The 18,505-nt window shown below is 34.6% G+C and overlaps 3 protein-coding genes across 8 annotated transcripts; 1 reads left to right on the top strand and 2 right to left on the bottom strand.

Moving 5' to 3' along the window:
- The first annotated feature begins 453 nt into the window (after window positions 1-453).
- On the top strand, window positions 454-7,885 carry LOC111402457. 6 transcript variants are annotated; one of them, XR_002704262.1, is made up of 5 exons: window positions 488-806; window positions 1,814-1,997; window positions 3,691-3,783; window positions 5,528-5,609; window positions 7,234-7,885. XR_002704262.1 is itself a non-coding variant. In XM_023030774.1 (2 exons), exon 2 carries the CDS (start codon window positions 7,285-7,287, stop codon window positions 7,663-7,665), a length of 381 nt encoding a protein of 126 aa, XP_022886542.1. In that variant the 5' UTR covers window positions 3,791-5,609; window positions 7,234-7,284; the 3' UTR covers window positions 7,666-7,885. The 6 variants fall into 6 exon arrangements, 2 of the variants coding, with proteins under 2 accessions (XP_022886542.1, XP_022886543.1); XR_002704261.1 differs by having other exon boundaries at window positions 490-806; window positions 3,701-3,783; XR_002704263.1 differs by having other exon boundaries at window positions 454-806; window positions 1,868-3,783.
- A 293-nt stretch (window positions 7,886-8,178) lies between these two features.
- On the bottom strand, window positions 8,179-12,277 carry LOC111400725 (CRS2-associated factor 2, mitochondrial). The gene is made up of 5 exons (XM_023028115.1): window positions 11,647-12,277; window positions 9,996-10,123; window positions 9,672-9,897; window positions 8,955-9,082; window positions 8,179-8,826 (listed from the first exon to the last, which is right to left on the bottom strand). The coding sequence occupies exons 1-5, from the start codon at window positions 12,275-12,277 to the stop codon at window positions 8,749-8,751; spliced, it is 1,191 nt and encodes a 396-aa protein (XP_022883883.1). The 3' UTR covers window positions 8,179-8,748.
- Window positions 12,278-12,791: 514 nt separating this feature from the next.
- LOC111400724 lies at window positions 12,792-15,225 on the bottom strand. The gene is made up of 5 exons (XM_023028114.1): window positions 14,610-15,225; window positions 13,590-14,459; window positions 13,483-13,489; window positions 13,030-13,166; window positions 12,792-12,919 (listed from the first exon to the last, which is right to left on the bottom strand). Exons 1-5 carry the CDS (start codon window positions 15,223-15,225, stop codon window positions 12,792-12,794), a joined length of 1,758 nt encoding a protein of 585 aa, XP_022883882.1.
- Between the last annotated feature and the right edge of the window lie 3,280 nt (window positions 15,226-18,505).

Here is an 18,505-nt window from a genome sequence, read left to right as displayed (position 1 = left end):
ATTGATAATTATCCAGGTATCTGTCATTTAAAGTTGAACATTTTTAGTCAGGACAACTTGACTTGAATCAAAATTTTGGTCTAACTAGCTGCTTTGCTTCGGTTCTAATTATCGAGAAACAAAAATGTTCTGGTTCAATTATCGATTTTAGTTGACTATTTACATTTAAATTTAAATTGGAAGCGTAATAAGATTTCTATCTAGAATATTGTTGCATGGGAATAATAAGCAGAGTCGATCCTATGGTCGGGCAAATGAGGCTCGTGCCTCGGGTCCAAAAACATAGAGGGTCTATTTTGGTCCAAAGTTTTTTTTTTGCCTTTTAATATTGAAAGAAGGAAAAGGAAAATAATTTTTCATTAATTGTGAGATGATTGAAATATTTGTTTGTTGTTTTAATGTTAAATTTTAATTTGACAATAAATTACATACAAGTTAAATTTTACATTTACTTTGATTTTTGGGCGATTTTTTTGACTTCGCCTCGACCCACACAATCGCACAGGACTGGCCCTAAGAATAGGACTGGACAAAATGGTACAAATAGACATTGTTCCATTTTTCCAATTCACTGGTCCTTTCTCCAGATACCTTCAGAAAGCCATTTCACGCCGATAATCCAATTTGAATTCGTTATGAAGGCGATCATTTTACTATTCTTATCTATTAATTCAGTTCCGAATTGAGTATTTGAATTGTTATTTGCCTACACTTGAGCTGTCAAGAGTGGCGGATGGGCAGGCGATGAAGCGTGCCAAGTATAAGCCTTCTGTCGAAATCCCGGCGTTGCTGGCCTACTCAAAACGGTAATAATCAGAGTATTTGCACTCTATATCGGCGCTTTAGCTTCCCACTTATTTTCGATGTCAGTATGGCATTTTCGCTGTGAATTATTTTGTTGGGCTAATATCTACAGGATCGAGTATACCCTAATTGAATGATAGTTGTGTGCGGAGGAAAGGTGGCTACTAATTTCTGGGATTTTTTAAAAATATTTTTTGGACATGTCACCTGTGGCGTATATATTTCTCGTCACGTTGGCAATGTGTCGAACTATACAAAATCAAAAATAATTTGGATACACCACGGACATTACCAATACATGTTGGCGATGTTTTGGTGTTGCATCTGTGTCCAACACATGTAGGAAACCGACTCACATGTGCATGGAGGATGTCAATACATATTAGCTGGGAAGAACCTTTTGGAGTTTAACTGCCTATGCATTTCGTGAATTGAATCGGTTTGTTCCAAATTTATAAATGAATTCGAATCTGGAACCTCCAGGTTACATTGTAAGCTCTTGTCCGTTAGGCTGCTTATTAGTGGTGTATGGCCTCAACTACAATATGTATTTGGACAATGTTTTCCAAAATTTTGGAAAAGTATAAATAATATATTGTCTTATTCTACTATGGCTACTTCATTGATCATTATTCATCTTTTAAAGTCTAGAGTCAAATTTAAATTCGTAAGGAATGAAATTTTTGACACAATAAGTGGAATATGAAAGAGGAAAAACTTATAATATACCTCTAATTTGATTTGCAAAAACAAAAGCAAGAAAGTTTGACCATATTGTCTTTTGATTACTTACTTAAATCATGTATCACATTTGATATTATGATGTGACATTACTTTTATAAATTATTGTTAATTCATTACATTATATCAATTATTTTATATTTAGATTTACACCTCATAATAAAATGCTGGTCAAACCAATGACCTTGGTCAATGTCCAGGCCGGATTTGATAATTATGGAACATAGTGAATCTGTATTGGATTATTTTTTCACATTTATTTTCTCAGGGAAGTAAGGGGCTCATGTACCTAAAGATATTGTATCTGGTGTTTCGTGACCAGACTCAGCTATTGCATATTTCATGGAAAATCTGGAAAAGCTACATCTGAATAGCCTGATGTGCTCCACTTCAGGATGAACAGTTAGCACAGCAGAAATGGAACATCATATAAAGCTACTGCAGGAGGACAAGTAATTATACATTCATATATTTAATTATAAATGTGACTTGGCCACCTATGCTTTGCTGCATGGTGCACACATCTTTCAGTGGCTGGAATCATATTTTCAAATCTCATTTATGTGTGGAGGAAAGGTCACTGATATACCTATGTTGCTTCTTGAATTTGACTATTTTATTATCTCACAATGCCTTGAATCTCATTGCAACTGACTTAGGTCATAGCGTTGTGATCTTCCGATCTCATAGATGCATGTAGAATTATGTCGAAAGAAGTTTTTCTGACTTTATGACCTTGGCTCCATAGGAGCAAGTCAGGTTGGTTAATATGCAGTTATTGGATGTTATGATTTGAAATTGCAATTGAACTAATATGATTTGAAGACATAAAGAAATGACGAAGTTGGGGACGGGTATTTTGACCTATCATTCAAGCCAACTAGTTTCTCACTGGACAAAATTTCGGTGCTTTCTGTTGAGTCGCTTTCAAATAAAATACCATGTGAATCTTATTAATTATTTTAATCCTTTATACTACTATTATATTCAATATTTAGCCCCTATTTGAGCCTCATTCTTTAAAATTCATTTTTCCTCAAACTTATTTTCAACCACACAGTCTCCTAAGATAATTTTGCATGTAAACTCAAAACTTTTACCTACATTTACTTTTTACAATATCTATTCTAAAGAAATGGAGCTCAAACAGGAGCCTAAAGTATAAGCTAAATTGCTTTTTTGAAGTTGGTGTTTGGAAGTTATATTTGGTGCTACTTCCAATTTCTCACCTCCCTTTACAACCATATATTTCTCTTTAAAAAAAAAGAAAAAAAAAAAAACCTGATGTTCCTTCTGTGAGAATAGAATTTAAAACCATGCAGTTCAGTTGATCTTTACAGTTTGTTGGATTGTTTTGTTCTGTTTTCCTTATATAGGTTCTTTACTTTAAGTCCCTGTTGACAACCATTAAAAGAGACCTTTTTTCTTCTCAAATTCATTTTCAACCACATATTCTCACGATAAAATATTTTGCACGTAAATCCAAAACTTTTTCCTACTTTTTAACCACACATTTTCCAAAAGTTCATTATTCCAAAATTCATTTTCTCCCCAAAAAAACTCAAACGGGGGCTAAATCCCACCTATAGGTTGTGTAACTAAATAATGTGACTGGGAGAGAATTGCAGAGGCTTCACAAGCATTTTATAATTGGAGGTATGCTAACAGAGGCTGAAATTTGGGTGACAAAGAAGGTTAGAAATGGATTTTGAACTTCGGGGTCTATATTGATTGTTCCAAAGAAAAAATAATGAAAAAATGAAACAATTATCATTTATTCTGCCGTGTTTCGTCCTTATTTTTTCAACATATCTCATAATTATCTGTTTCCAGAATAGCTTTTCCTCAATTTTCTTTTTGGGATAAAGTTGTTTGATAAATGTTTGAGGAAGTTAGATAATTAATAACACGATAAAAACGTACGAAATTCTGACAGTTCTTGTAAACTCATTGAGAGCATTATGCAGGCAAGTGTTGTGTAAACCTTTTTTCTGTAAATGGTTTCCAATTTTGTTTGACACATCATTTTGGCAAATGTTACCAAACCGCTAGTTTGAAAAATTGAAAAGGATAGAGCAAACTCTGCATTTAGTTGATCTAGAGCTACTGATCGAAAATATATGATAAATAATCATAATTCTTTAGTGAATTACAGATCAGAATGTCAGAAGAAGGCCTAAGCAGCATGTGGCCTTAAAAAACAAAATGTGAACTGTGAAGCCCTTATCAGATTGTCAGGTACAAGAAAGAGCTCCCTTGTCACTGTGTGTGTGTGTGCTCGTGTGCATATGCGTATATCGTTATGTTTGCATGTTTGGGTCTGTGTAATATTCTCTGTGATTGTCCCTTGAAAAGCTCCATTTTTTAGCGATTAACATAACTGAGTTTGATTGATCCGGGTGAATTTTATGGTTCCGAATGTAAGGCCCTAGTCCCATGATGAGACGGAATTTTGTTTGGTGTGTTATGTGTCACAGTTTAGATTCTATTCAAATTTTCTATGGGCAACAGAAAGGCCTAATTTGGTGGTGCTGTTAGGCTGCACAGTCTGTGTTTTGGCCCATGCTTTTCTATGTGGAATGTTACTCAAAGGGCCTGCTGGATAACTCATTTGTTTTTGGTCTCATATTCAATAAAACAGATAATTTACATTTTTTGGGAGGATGAACTTGTTTGGTTTGCATACAAACCACAGACAAAAAGGTTTTTCGCTAATTGTTGATATTATCTATTTTCCGCAAATTTCCCTATTCAAAAGCAACTCACTCCCCTCAATAACTCAAAATGTACAAAAAATGAAAAGAAAGAAGCATCACGAGTTATGTGATTCGTGGATATGTCTAGCAAAGGTAATGTGCATCTCAATGTGCTGGACTCTCCAGAATTTGGTACAACCGTTTTTTGGCGATGATTGGACTTTATCACGGAAATTTTGGCATGTAGTAAAAGCATCGTTAACTTCGCCAAAAATTGAATAAATGTCATTAAATCCTGTTCACTGCCTTGTCACTTCATCAGGGAAGTTTTGACACATAGCAATAGTATCAATGTATCATTAACTTTGCCATCATTGAGAAATATCATTACTGCCCTTCTAACCTCTGGAAACTCATTCTATTAGTTCACAACAATCTTTACTCTGTATCCTTCTATTCTATGTTTCTTTATGTTACTCTCGTGCACTACTGAAGCTTTATAAAAAAAAAATTACTTTGCGATCTCGTAGACATTCTTCTCAAAGTAAAGTCTTTAAATTATTCTCACCTCTCATTTTTAGTTAGTTATTAATTTCTAAAATTAATTTGCACACTTCAGTCATGTTATTTTGCAAATTTATGGAAACTTTCAGTTTCATCTCTTTAGGTGCTAAGAGGAGAGTGGAGAAGTATCTAGGTTCTTTCGTATATTTTGAATGAGCTATTGAAATGCTAATAGATGAAACTTTTAGTTGTAGTGATCTATTTTATAAGTAACATGATGCGTATTTTAGTGCCTTAGTGATATGAATTAGTCAATATTATTATATTTAAATAAAAAACCTCTGTGATGCCATTTCTCTTCTTATTTCCAATTCCAATTCATAAAGGGGCTGATGAGAGATGTGGCTTATTCAGAAAAAATATGTTTCTTTTAAGAGCTTGAATAAATTGGAAACTCTTCCAGTCAACCATATGAGTGTTACTGGTAGTTTGAATATTACTCATTTTATATGTAAAACATTCAATAGACATGAATTTCTATGTTGGATGCTCTAGAACTAAAATATTTCAACTCATGGATACTTTAATTATGTGACAAGTATCCAGGATAGAAACACATTTTTCTATGCTCATCATAAAAATTCAGCCAGTTCTGTGTTTGCTTCAGTTGTGTTTTTCATCTTTTTGGCAATTCCTCTGTCTAAATTTTAGAAGATAATGCTTTGAATTTTGCTTTGGATACTTATCTATTCTCTTGATGCCTAACATATTTGCAATTAAAGGCGTGGTACTGCAATTGAGGTCACTTATTTCAGAGAAGCAGCTGCTGTTGTCATTGCTAGAGTTAAACTGAAAGATTCTCAGGTTTGTGCAAATGAATGCATTCCAGGTTATGTTAATTTTGTTGATATGTATTATTGTGGTTATGGTTTTCAGATTCTGATGACTACGGTTAATATTTTTGCATGCTTTAGTATAAATTCTATTACTTCCTCCATATTCTTCACCTCATAGATATTCACATGGTTCTCTAGATTGCAATTACTAACAAATAATAATACGCCTCATGTTTTCCTAGAAAGTTCTTTTACCTTGTCACGTTATTTAATTTTAATGCACTTCTAGTTTTATCTCCTGGGTCACTTAACTTTTGACATTGATGTATATACTTCATTAATCCAAGAGTGGGCTGGTCATAGACAATTTCTAAGAGTTCCGCCCAACAACCCAGCTGCTGTTGACAACTTGGCAATCTGGAATAGCAGTTTCTTTCTCTCCTTCTTTGCTCTGTGACTTGTAGCATGCCAATTTACTTATTGACTTTAGAGGTAATGGTGTGTTTGAAAACTTTGAACTTGAAAGGTTTAAAATTTAAAATGGGTTGAAGCAATTGTCCATGGTCAAGGTAAATATTTGTAGATCAAGTAGCATAAACTTTTCAAGGAGTAATTCCTTTTAAATAAAATGAGGTGTACTAACAGTGATACGTGCCTCTAGATTTAAATGAGAATGCCGTCGACATAAAAGTCATCAAAGTCTACCGTGGCATTACCATCTTGGTCAGAAATCATGTAATTCTGTGGTGCTGAGTACCACTTTCTGTCTTTTACAAATCTGTTTGAGATTGTATCATCGGAGTAAATGATATATAAAGGTATAACGACTTGGCAGATAAAGATTGAGTAGAAGGTCATTGTTCCTATTTGTATATTTGTATGCTCTATATGGATGTTTCGAGTTATTATGAAAGCACGTCATTTTTTTAACCTTGAGCACAAATTATACTTGCTCTAGCCTCAAGTCACGATAATTTCCTCCATTTACCACACTTCTTTCTGTTAATGACCATGTTTTTGTCTCTGTTTCTGTAAATGTAGACAACGTTGCTCCTTCCACAACTTATATAGGGATCAACGTTGCTCCTTCCTCAGCTTATTTTTTTACCCAAAAAGAATCCATCAGTGTTCCGAGGTTTTTTTTTTTTTTATCCCTAGCGTTCAGGTCTGCCATTTTTCATTATGGTCTAGATCTGTAAACTTTTGTTGTATATATGTTTCTTTCTGTTTGTGTTTTTTTTCCTTTTAATTTGATTTTTATGTCGATCCCACACCTACTGTGCAAATCTGCATAAATATGATTAGGTGGACAAAGGCAGTTAAAAATTGCACAAGATCAAGTTTCAAAAGGTCAATTCAGATTAGTTTCTATTTTGCACATTTCATATTGTTCTTATAGTATTTTTCGATGCGAGAGTTTCATAACTCAGTCTTATCCCCAAGTAACAGTAGCTAATGTTGAATCCTCAAATATAACTTAGATGCATTTTTTGCTTTCGAAGCGTAATTTGTTTGTTTAACTGAATAAATGAAAATACGTGAATTCATTTCCTTCGTTATGAGATTTACTGTTACTACTACCTAAAATCATCATCCCCTGGGAAGGTGAAGATGAGGTAAAATCCCTAATTTGTTGATTTATTTGTTTGCAGGGCCAAAGATCTAAACGAGCATTAGTCATCAGCTAGCAGTAATTTCTGAAAATGAATCAAGCTATCCAAGGTGACAACTCTGGTGCCTCTTCAGTTCTGCCACTGAAGCGGGGGCGTGGCCGCCCTCGGAAAGATCCAAACCTGAAGCAAGTTAAAACTGCACTTGGACCACCTGGTTTTGATGGAGCGAAAGGAATCCGTCCCATTGAAGTGGATAGAATAGATGTAAATGAAAATATGGTGGGTCAGGCAGTGACTGGTGTTGTTGAGGCCACCTTTGCTGCTGGTTATATTCTTAATGTTAGAATTGGCAACTCCAATACTACTTTGAGGGGTGTTGTTCTCAAGCCAGGACATTGCGTTCCCATCACAGATGAAAATGACATAGCTCCACATGTTCAAATGATAGGAAGAAACGACAGCCAGCCATAAAAACACTCTCTCCGTTGAATATTTTGTGTGAAATCTGTTTTGCTTTACAATCTTACCTTTCCATTGTTATATGCATTTTTTAGTGCTCAATTACTCTAAAATCTTCTAGGTATGCACGGCTTTTTCCGTCCCTGGGCTGTATGTTCTTTTTCCTGTTAGTATTGTTATCAGACATGCACTTTCCAAAGGATTATGCTATACAGGGAAATGGGTCTGGTTATGCAGGTCCGAGAACCACCAACAATGTGCATAGGGCAGACAAGGTTTGAGTGCATAATACTTTGTTGAACAAAATGCTATCATGAATGAAATTTAAGATTTAGTTGTTTCAAATATTAACCACCTCACAAAACAAAATTATAGTCGAAGTCCTCAATTCACATTCTGCTGATGTGAATAATTTTGATAACATTTGCGAATATGTATATGGAAAATCAAGTGTCATTCTCTACAAGGATGCAAGAAATAGTATATTATGTACCTCGTGGAACAAAGGAAAAGAACACCAGAAGATAAGAGCATCAGAACTTCACTGATATTTTTCATTTCAATCAGAATAAAACTGTAAAAACAGAGACCAATTTTCCATTATCAAGCAGCAAGGCTTAGTTCATAGCAATCTTATCTAATATGTGCACCCCAAAGTGATGCCGGGGCCAATAAATGGCTTACCCTACGACTTCGACCTGATGAATGAAAAGTCATATAAGGAAAAATTTCCAACTCTTGCACGAACAACCAAGTGTCTTGTGTACATCTTTCCATTTAATAAAATCGAAAGGGTTTTTCCTTGGTTTATTTTCAAATTTTTTAGCCGGCTTTCTCAAGTTGCACCGAAAATGTAGACTGCACTGAATATAGACGACAAACCAAAAAAAGTCTCATCATCTTTCTCCTGGAGGCTATTGTCTGCTCATTCTACACTGGACAGCAAGTTTTAACTAACCAGTAGGCAATAGTCCGAAACTAAGTTTGAAACTGCAGCTAGCCACCCTTTCCTGCCCGAAATTCCCAATTGGAGCAATCCATAAATGTTTTTTTAATCCTATTCAAGGAATAGAAATCCAGCTCCATCAATAAGTTCTATTCTTGATCTTTCTTTCCCTTCCAGAGTATGATCTGTTCATCCTTGAATAGGATTGGAACACAAGGAACAAGATCCTGCTTTGAAGAAACAAGAAAGCGGAAGCAAAAGAATCAGAACATCCTCCTGGGGTATGGCATATAATTTAGACAACAATAATTCCAAAAAGATTGAAACTTTGATTGTGAGTAGGGGGAAGTCATACTCGTAATTTGACGCCAATCTTTTTACAGTCACTTGTTCCCACGTGGGTACAATCTAACCTCACCACTTCTTCAGTCTCAAATGCTGTTCTCACCCTTTCCACCACATTTACATATACACCATTCCTAGCTGCAGAAAGAAGATGCAAAATTAGGTAATTACTGTTAGCAAATCAAAGAGTCGTTTGTAGCCAAAATGTATTAATATTTTCTCATTTTTTAGTATAGAAAAAGGTACCTTTTATGAAAGTAATTTTTGCATTAGTTTGAAAATAAGTACTTACTTTCCAACTTTCACCACCACCAACAATAAACTAAGCCCTTGTTTGGCACATGTTCAAAATCAGTTCACAGTCAGTCAAACAAATTTTTATCCACATATTCTGTGGACCCACAATTACTACCCACTCATCCATCACTGATTTTTATCTATTTATAATTTAAACCAATATTACAAACTCCCAAACATACTTTAAGTAGTATTCCTAATAAATTTGAGACAAGTTATATGTGCCATTCCATTTTGTTTGTTGCTCTGGATCTAATGGAAAACTTAGAGCAACAGGATCCTTATCATCTATAGAGGCCAGGTTAATTTTGGTCCAGCCCTTCCCTTTACCAATCATTAAAAATTATTTATTTTAAAACAAACTTATGTAACTTAAATTTACTTAAGCCTAGCCAAACATGCTCTCAGACATAAATACCATATCACTTACTGAGTTTCATTAAAGGAGGAGAGTTAAGCCCTTTGTTTCGCATCTCCTTAGTTTCCTCAAATGGGAGACCATCTGCAACATTCTTCACGAGTTTTGGATAGATTGGAGCATATGGTTTCCACAACATAAGAGGAATGACTGGTCGATTTTTGGGGTCATAGTTTCGACCTCGAAATAGGAGGAGGATGTTGATATTTCGGTATATAATTATCCCACCGGTTTTGTCCTGTAATGAGACACTGCAATCCACATCAGCTAAGAAGCACCAAGAAAAAAGAGTTTTTAATAATTACAATAGAAACAGCCAGTTTTCAGACACCAAACCTCAAGATGATAACAAATGTTGTCCATGTCAAGAGTTGGCACTCCCAAGCATTTAATCCTCACAGCTTCAGCCCTTTTCCAGTGATTGTGGAAGTCTTCAAGCGTGTTGTGTGTAACTCCTCCCTTTCCTAGCATTACAAACATTTCTTTCTTGAAAATCTAAAATGCTTCAAACCAATAATTACAATATTCACACTCTTCAAAGATGTCAGACCTGAATAGATCTCACAATGTTCCATGATTACAAAGCAGTCAGATCTGACAACATATACTTGTAAAATTTTTCTCAATAGTTCCCAAGGAATAATTATGTATTTTTATCAGTAATCATGTATCCAAGCCATAGTTGTTACAGGTGATGCTATAGATTTCAATAGCCAGAGCAACCATAGCCATGCCTTATAGTCTTAAAGCATAAGGTATTGTGGCGCCCTTATGCGATGCAAATCAGCAATTGCATCATTTATATGTTATATGTCAAAAGGAAACAAAAGAAATGAGGACTGATGCAAAAGAGAGTAGTGGAATAGATAAGCTCTAGTTCCTTTTTTTTTAATCGTGAACTTCAAAGCAAAAAAAGATGCTTCGAATATTTTTCTATTGAGTTTAATCTCTTAGAAAGAGAGAATTTCATCTTTTTCTTTTGGAAACATTGCCTCAGCAGATTGACCACCCAAGTGAACTATTGCCAAGCTTGCTTGGGCATATTGACTAATCATTGTATGATTCTGATGAAGAGAAGGTAAAAATAGATGTTTCTGACAGCTTTTGAAATGAATAATACAAAATAACTGGACAAGCATTTAGGAACTCGTATATCAGTCTCTTAAGTCAAGTATTTATCAATAGGACGATAGCGATGAAGGTCAGAAGCTGTGCAGGAGGTCCATGATAGCCTTGGAGATGCATAATCCCACTGTTCAGAGAACTCATGACACGAACTTCGAGTTTTATAAATGAAATGTTATCAATTATGTAGAAGTTCAAACGTTATGCTAAAAGAGTAAGAAGACAAGAAGCAAAAAGGTATGCTTGCATTTCTGTGTTGAGAATGTTTTTCAAGTATCTTTAACAAAGCTTTCGGTTATATAAGGGAAACTAATGTATTGCTAAAGCTTGGGTCTTTTTGTTTTTGAGTTGTTCTTGAATGGGCTTTTATTAACCAAACCCCCTTTTGAGCTCAAGCAACTTTAGTTTGCTATTATCGTACTTGATAGTTTGACTAAAATGAGCCAGGCCAAAAAGTTTACAGCTCAAATTTCAAGCTTGGCTAGTTAATTCTCGAGTTGTTGTTGAACAAGCTTTGCCCCAGCCAAGTCCTGACATGTCAAGCCCATTTAAAGCTTCAATGTCATGAAAGACTCTAGACATTTGGCAGCACAAAACTACAGTTTTTCATTGCCAATGCTCTTATTTCGACATCCATACTGAAGCATATGTTTCCATGATCATGGAGAGTTTACACAATCCAGAATGCATTTGTATTAGAATCTACACAGAGCAATCTTCTACACAGCGAACAAATGAAATGCCAATATGCTACAAATGATTCATATTTAATTCTACATTTCAGAACTACTCGGTGCATATAAAATTCTTGTAAAAATCCAGACAGGGTAGTAAGAAAGTTCGTATGAACAGACGATTATACCCAAATTGATTTGACGCGAGCAATCACTGTGACGATACTTCTCTACGAGCTCCACAATTTCCTCCTCCGACAACGGTTCTCCAAGGACCCTTTTCCTCTCCTCGTCCAATTTGTCCAAATCCACCTTCACCTGAGCCGGAGCGCAAGTCCCAGTCCACTTCCGCTCAATCCGACCAGGCCCGAATGGAGAGAATCTAGCAGGCTCGCGGAACCCAATGGGCTCAACACCGGGGCTGTTCTCCGAGTAAGAGTACATGAAATCAAATGGCAAATCGGCTTTCACCGTAAAATTATTGGCATTATTTTCCGTTAACTGTTTGGTATCTTTTTTTGAAAGCTTTCTTCCTTGAGTATTTTTAGGTTTGTTCTTATTTTTGTTGAAATTTGTCGGGGAAAATTGGGGGTCGTAAAGGTCCTCTTCATGTGGACAGTGGCTGATGAAACGAGAGATAATGAGATAAAATGAAGACGGAAAATGAGTAATATTGGTGTTTGAGAGCTGAGGTTGAAGGATTGAGCGACGCCATGAAAGCAGCTTCAACATTGCAGATAATGAGTCGGCTTCTGCCACCACGCCACGTTTCCCACCCCCAAAGCGTGAAATAAGAAAGACCCTTGCCCCACGAGGCATAATTTCAGTACTTTAAAGTACGAGGGAGGTAGTCCAATCATGGTTGTCGGACTTGACCTGAACATCCGGGTCAATGGGTTAGTGGTTCAACCGGTGACCCGGTGGTTCAACCGACAGGTCAATATCTATCAAATATATTATTAAATATTTTCATTGAACAATAAAATTTTACCATTTTCTACAAATAACTAATTCATCTCGTATCATTTTGTTAACTAAAGATCAATATGTATCCCAAATAACACAAACTCTAAATCATGTCTAATCAAATATGCATTTAAAACGATTAAAATAACAAAAAAAAAAGACTTTATCTAACAAAATTAAACAAGATAGCTTCATATGTTATACAAATATGCTTGCAAAATTAAAACCATCATTTAAAAGTCATTTGTGGATAAAGAACATGTCGACAAATTAAATTATTTGAGATAAATCAATATTTTCTTAATTAAGAAGAGTTGGAGCGCATCTATGCTGAGGTCTCGGATATAAATTCTTCAATTCCTTCGCCTTATATAAATGACGGAGTCTCAGTCATGCTAAAATCATCGTTTCCATTGTTTGTATCACTTGTATTTTCATTGCCGTTGCCAAAATTTTCACAATCATCAAGATCAAGATCATCAAAATGTAATTCATCTGGAAAAAAGTTTTAAAATTCAATGTTACATCATATATACTTTCATATGAAGAAGAAACATTAGCATTAATCGAACAATTATCGTCATTTATGTCACTTTGTATAGTACATGCACCCAATTCACGACGAAATACCTCCAACTCATCTTCTACCAAAGTTGGTGGCTCTTCCTCTAACACCCAATTACCATAGATGCCAAACTTTTCAAAGTCGATAGGATCATAATTTCGACTCTTGAAATAATTCCTGTACAAAGTGTATAATCCATTTTATAAATAATCAAATATTATTCTAGCAGAAGAATGCAAAATCTTAAAATCAAATAAATCACAATATGATGAAAACAATTATTGACATAATATTATCGTTGTTGCAATAGTAAATTGTAGTGAACATAAACAAGATCATTAAGCCATTGATGCTCGAGTCTATTTCTCTTTTTGAATGAATGTGTTCGAACATGCTCCAATTTCTCTCACATCCTGAAGAACTACATGTTTGACTTAATACTCGAATTGGAAGTGTTTGTAGGTTTGGTACACTATTACCATAACACATTCACCATTCATCTGTATTAAAAAATAAAAATAAAATAAATGGACGTTATATAAACTAAAATTTTGAGTTATATAATATAACAAAGTACATAATATGAGGATAAAATTTTACCAGGAGCCATTTTATGGCGATCAGTTACAGCAGATAAACGTCTAAAATCACCTTGTGCTTGCCTAAATAGTTTCATTTCACCCGTCAATTTACTTCTTAAATCGGGTTGATCGTAAGCATATCTCTCAATTAAATCTAAAAGTCCTGAAATAGTTTGTTTATGATTTTCCATATCAAGATTATCATATTGAAAAGAAGGATTTAACCAATATCCAGCAGCATGAAGATTCTTACGCAATTGACTATTCCATCGGTTCTGAATAATTTGTAAATAAGGAGCAATTCTATTTTTCCTTCTTTGAAATCTGCGTTCCATCTCACTTTTTGCCACATGAATAGCTTCATACAAGTAGCCCATTGAAGGCTTTTCGTCACTATCAACAATGCGTAGAACACGAACAAAGGGCTCAATGAGCTGCACAATAGTAGCGCACTCTTTCCAAAATACTGGATCAAGTACATCATCAACGAATCTTTTTCCTTTACTTTCTTTTGCATATGCTGATAATGTCCACTCTCTAGATGTTACCATTGCTCTTAATGGATCCTTTTGGATCAAAATGCTTTGTAAAGCAATAAAATTGGTGGCAAAATGAGTGGGAGCAGGTCGAAGTATTTCTTTTCCTCCAGTAAACTTTCTCATCAAATGCAATGAGTAACAATGATTGTATATGTATTTTGTGATTTTTGATGCCTGAGATACGATATTAATAACTTCATCAAGCTTACCAATATCATGAAACATTAGATTAATGCAATGAGCTGCACATGGAGACCAAAATAATGTTTGAAACTCTTGTTCCAATAACCTACCAGCGGTAACATAATTTGCAGCGTTGTCTGTCACTATATGGACCACAAATTCCGAACCTACAAATAACACAACATCTCGAAATAATTTGTACAACATGTTAGCATATTTTGATTCATTTGAAGCATCTACGGATTTTAAGAATATTGTTCCTTTTGGACAATAAACTAAAAAATTAATGAGAGTTATTCTACATTGATCTGTCCAACCGTCTGCCATAATTGTACAACTTGTAGCCTTCCATGTTGAATGATAGCTTTCAATGTAATTCTGCACCTCCTTGACATTTTTAGCCAACAAATAACCTCGAAGACTGTGAAAGTTTGGACCTTTATAGCCAGGGCCCATGCTAGCTATGTCATCTATACTTTGTTGATAATACACAGAATTTACAGCATTGAAAGGAATACATGAATCAATCATCCACTTCGATAGAGTAAGATCACACTTTTTTATTGCTTCTTTGCTCTGAAGAACGCTTTTGATAGTAGGTTGGTTACCAGGACCTGTTCTTGGAATGAAGTAAGAACCAATTCCATTTTGTTGCTTTAAGTGTTTAATTCCCCTTTCCTTTCTTTCATTTTTCACAACAACTGTACCCTTTCCTTTAGAATTAGGAGGGATGATTTCTTGAACATCGTCATCATCACCCAAATCTCTATACATTTGCTCTTCTTTTTCCCGATAGTAAGAACTATGTGGGTTACACGCATCAAGAATTTCTTGAGTTTTACGCTTCTTTGCAGCAAAGATGTCCAAGTTTTCTTTCATTTTGAATCTAACACCCGGAGGTACTTTACGACATGAATTAACGTCACCTTTCATTCCCGCTAAGTGTTGTTTGACTCGATTGATACCACCTCCGGCGAAAGTCTTTCCACAATACAAGCAAACGAGTTTTTTTTTTGTTTTTTTTTCCATTATTACTAGCTTCTAATATCTCTTTACAATGACCCCGTACAATATCTGTTTTTCCTCTAGCACGATTCTTTGGTGGAGATGAACTATGCGGTGTACTATTGTCACCAGTGAACTGTACAAAGGAAAAAAAACTATACATCATGCTTGTTCACCATTGAAAAATTAATGAACATAGGCAACTCAAGCAATTTCTTATTAACATCAAGGAAATGTACATGAAGTTGAGGCAATTTCATAAGACTTGACATACGACGTCAATCTCAACAGACATCAATACATCTAGGACTTTTCTATGTATATGTATTAATGAGTTATTAGACTAAAGTCAGAAAAGATTATTAATTTCAAGTTAACGGTTAGTTTTTTTCTAATTTGATCTCCAAATAACTCTACAATACATATACGAAATAATGCAACAATTGGATAAATGTCATGTCATGTAACTCAACAAGAAGCATAATAAATTAATGAAAGCTCAAACTACAACCATCAATACACCTACTTACTGTTCATAATGAAATAGAATTATAGGAACTCATTCTCACTGGGACCTCGCCTCAAATTAAAACATCACGACAATTAACATAAAAGTTATAACATCACAGTATGTAACAGCATACTCATGAACTCCAGCTTCACCGAAAGAAAAAGGCAAGAGAAAAATGGAAATGAATCTAACTCTGGCAGATTCATACAGCATGCTCTTGCTCATCCATTAAACAATTACCATAGAGATTAATATTCCAAGCATAGTTATCACAAGAAGGAAATAGTTGGCTGCCTGACTTCTCTAACACAAAATTCATAATCGAAGAAATAATTGGTAGCTATGTGATGGTTCAAATATAGAAGAACATTCATGCAGGCATCAGTAATGGTTGAAATGAAAGAGAGAGTAATTAAACGATAAAGAATTTCCACCCACTACATGCCCTTCTCTCATTGGCAAGAATCTGGTCTAACATTCATTCCTCGTATTCATGATTGTTAGACCTCACATTTCAATTTTTATTTTCGTATTATCTAACAAAAATTCTCATGTAAATTTGATTTATCTTTGACACTAATATAGATATCAGAAGTCCACCACTTCATTATTCTATATTCATGAAAATTGGAACTCTGTTATCATTTAACTTGTCATGAAAACTCAACCAGAAGCATAATAAATTCATGCAAACCCAAACTAAACCCAGTGACCACTTTGGAATTAACTTGTCATGAAACTCAACCAGAAGCAAAATCAATTCATGCAAGCTCAAACTAAACCCAGTGACAATTTTGGAATTAACCACAGAAATGAAAAGCCTATTTCCCATCACCACGACCAACGAAATAAACAAGACAATAATTTCTTATTGTAATATATTTGAACAAAAAAAAAAAAAAACAGAAGAACACATATATGGGGGATTCAGAAATTTAGCTTAACTATAAAATCAATTTTGGTCGAGTTTTGTAGAAAAAAATCAAATAGACTGACCTGCTCTTCGAGTTCCATCTCTTAAAACTCAAACATGGGTATTTGGACTTTTGGGAGTGGTCGAATTGCAAGAAAATGGAGACGGCAACCGAGTTGATTGATTTCGCAAGCATGAAGAATCCCTAATTTCTAAGAATTGGGGTAGAAACGGGATTGGGGAAAGTTTATTGAAGGGAGTCCTTGTAATTACTTAACCGGTCGGCTCACGAAAAATTGGTGCACGGGTTTGTTTAAAAACCGACGGTCCAACCGGGTTGAAGTCGGGTTACCTGTCCCGTTTTAAATTCAATGAGCTCGGACCGGACCTGGGTCCGATTCAGCGGTTTCTGGACTGAATCGGCCGGTCCGGTCCAGATTTTATAACTATGGTCTCAACCTTATTGACAATCGTAATTTGAGGGTTTGATTCTTGAGATGTGGAACTGAACTCTTTGTGTGTACCAGTGTACGCGCAAACTCTTGTTTTCTGGCCTGTTGAGGCACGATTTACCTCCCCCATAATGCTCCAGAGGTGGGTCGATGAGGGTCCTCAAAGTTGGGGTTCAACTTATTTATTTTTATTTTAAGAAAGACCCGTCTTCCAAAAATTAAAAAAAAATGTCAAAAATAGAGTTAATGGTCACTGAACGTACGTAGGTGTATGTCTTTATCGATTACGAAGATTAAAATAAATAATTTTGATCATTGAATTTAGATTCATGTCTTCATTGTATAATATTTTTCAAAATTCAATGGCCAAAACTCGATATTTTAAATTTCAATGAGCAATCGAAGACATGAATCTGAGCTCGTTTGTTCTAGAAAATGGGTGAAATAATTTTTTTTTTAAAATGAGTGATTGAAAAAGAATGAAATTTGTTTGATTTACGTGTAATATTATTTTATGAAAGATTGTATGATTGATAATAGAAGAAAGAAAAATGAAATAGAATGAAAATTAATGGGGGCCAAATAGGTGCTAAATTTAGTGACCAAAATTCGACATTTTAAATTTCAGCTACCAATCAAAGATGTGGATCTAAATTCAGTAACCATTGAAACAATTAATTCATAAAAAATGAGACCTTCAAACAAAATATTAGTTGATTAATTTTTTGTTCAATTTAAGTCGATTTAATTGTTCCAATGGTCACTGAACTTAGGTCCATATCTTTGATTGGCCACAAAACTTTAAAATGTCGAGTTTTGGTCACTAAACTTTGAAAAATGTCAAGTTTTGATTACTGAACTTAAGATGGGTATTTGATTGGTCACTGAACTTTAAAATATAGAGTTTTGATCACTGAATTTAGGTCCATATCTTCGATTACTCACTGAGATTTAAAATGTCGAGATTTAATCATTGAATTTTGGAATATGTTTTACGTTACTCACTAGCATAACTGTTGAATTTTGAAAAATATTGAATTTACAGTGAATAATGTACAACATTTTTCAAAGTTCAGTGAGTATTGCACAATATTTTTCAAAGTCCAATGAGTAATGTACGACATTTTTCAAAATTTGGTGGTCAAAACTCGACAATTTAAATTTCAGTGAGCAATCAAAGATATTGAATTAAGTTCAATGACCAAAACTGGATATTTTTCAAAGTTCAGTGGTCAAAATTCAATATTTTAAAGTTTAGTAATCAATCAAAAATATGTACCTAAGTTCAGTGGCCAAAACTCGACATTTTAAAATTTAGTGACCAGTCAAAGA

The sequence above is a fragment of the Olea europaea genome, chromosome 10 (genome assembly GCF_002742605.1).
Source record: "Olea europaea var. sylvestris chromosome 10, O_europaea_v1, whole genome shotgun sequence".
Lineage (NCBI taxonomy): Eukaryota > Viridiplantae > Streptophyta > Magnoliopsida > Lamiales > Oleaceae > Olea > Olea europaea.
Note: the sequence above shows the minus strand (reverse complement) of the source record. Positions and strands in the feature narration are given on the sequence as shown.

Coding starts and splice junctions, on each gene's coding strand:
- LOC111400725 (XM_023028115.1), bottom strand. CDS start 12,277: ATGCCTCGTGGGGCAAGGGTCTTTCTTATTTCACGCTTTGGGGGTGGG. Junction 10,124..11,646: donor CTCGCGTCAAATCAATTTGG/GTATAATCGTCT, acceptor TTGTAATGCTAG/GAAAGGGAGGAGTTACACAC. Junction 9,083..9,671: donor TCCTCCTTTAATGAAACTCA/GTAAGTGATATG, acceptor TTCTTTCTGCAG/CTAGGAATGGTGTATATGTA.
- LOC111400724 (XM_023028114.1), bottom strand. CDS start 15,225: ATGAAAGGTGACGTTAATTCATGTCGTAAAGTACCTCCGGGTGTTAGA. Junction 14,460..14,609: donor TTGTACAATTATGGCAGACG/GTTGGACAGATC, acceptor TGTTATTTGTAG/GTTCGGAATTTGTGGTCCAT. Junction 12,920..13,029: donor TCGTCGTGAATTGGGTGCAT/GTACTATACAAA, acceptor ACTTTTTTCCAG/ATGAATTACATTTTGATGAT.
- LOC111402457 (XM_023030774.1), top strand. CDS start 7,285: ATGAATCAAGCTATCCAAGGTGACAACTCTGGTGCCTCTTCAGTTCTG.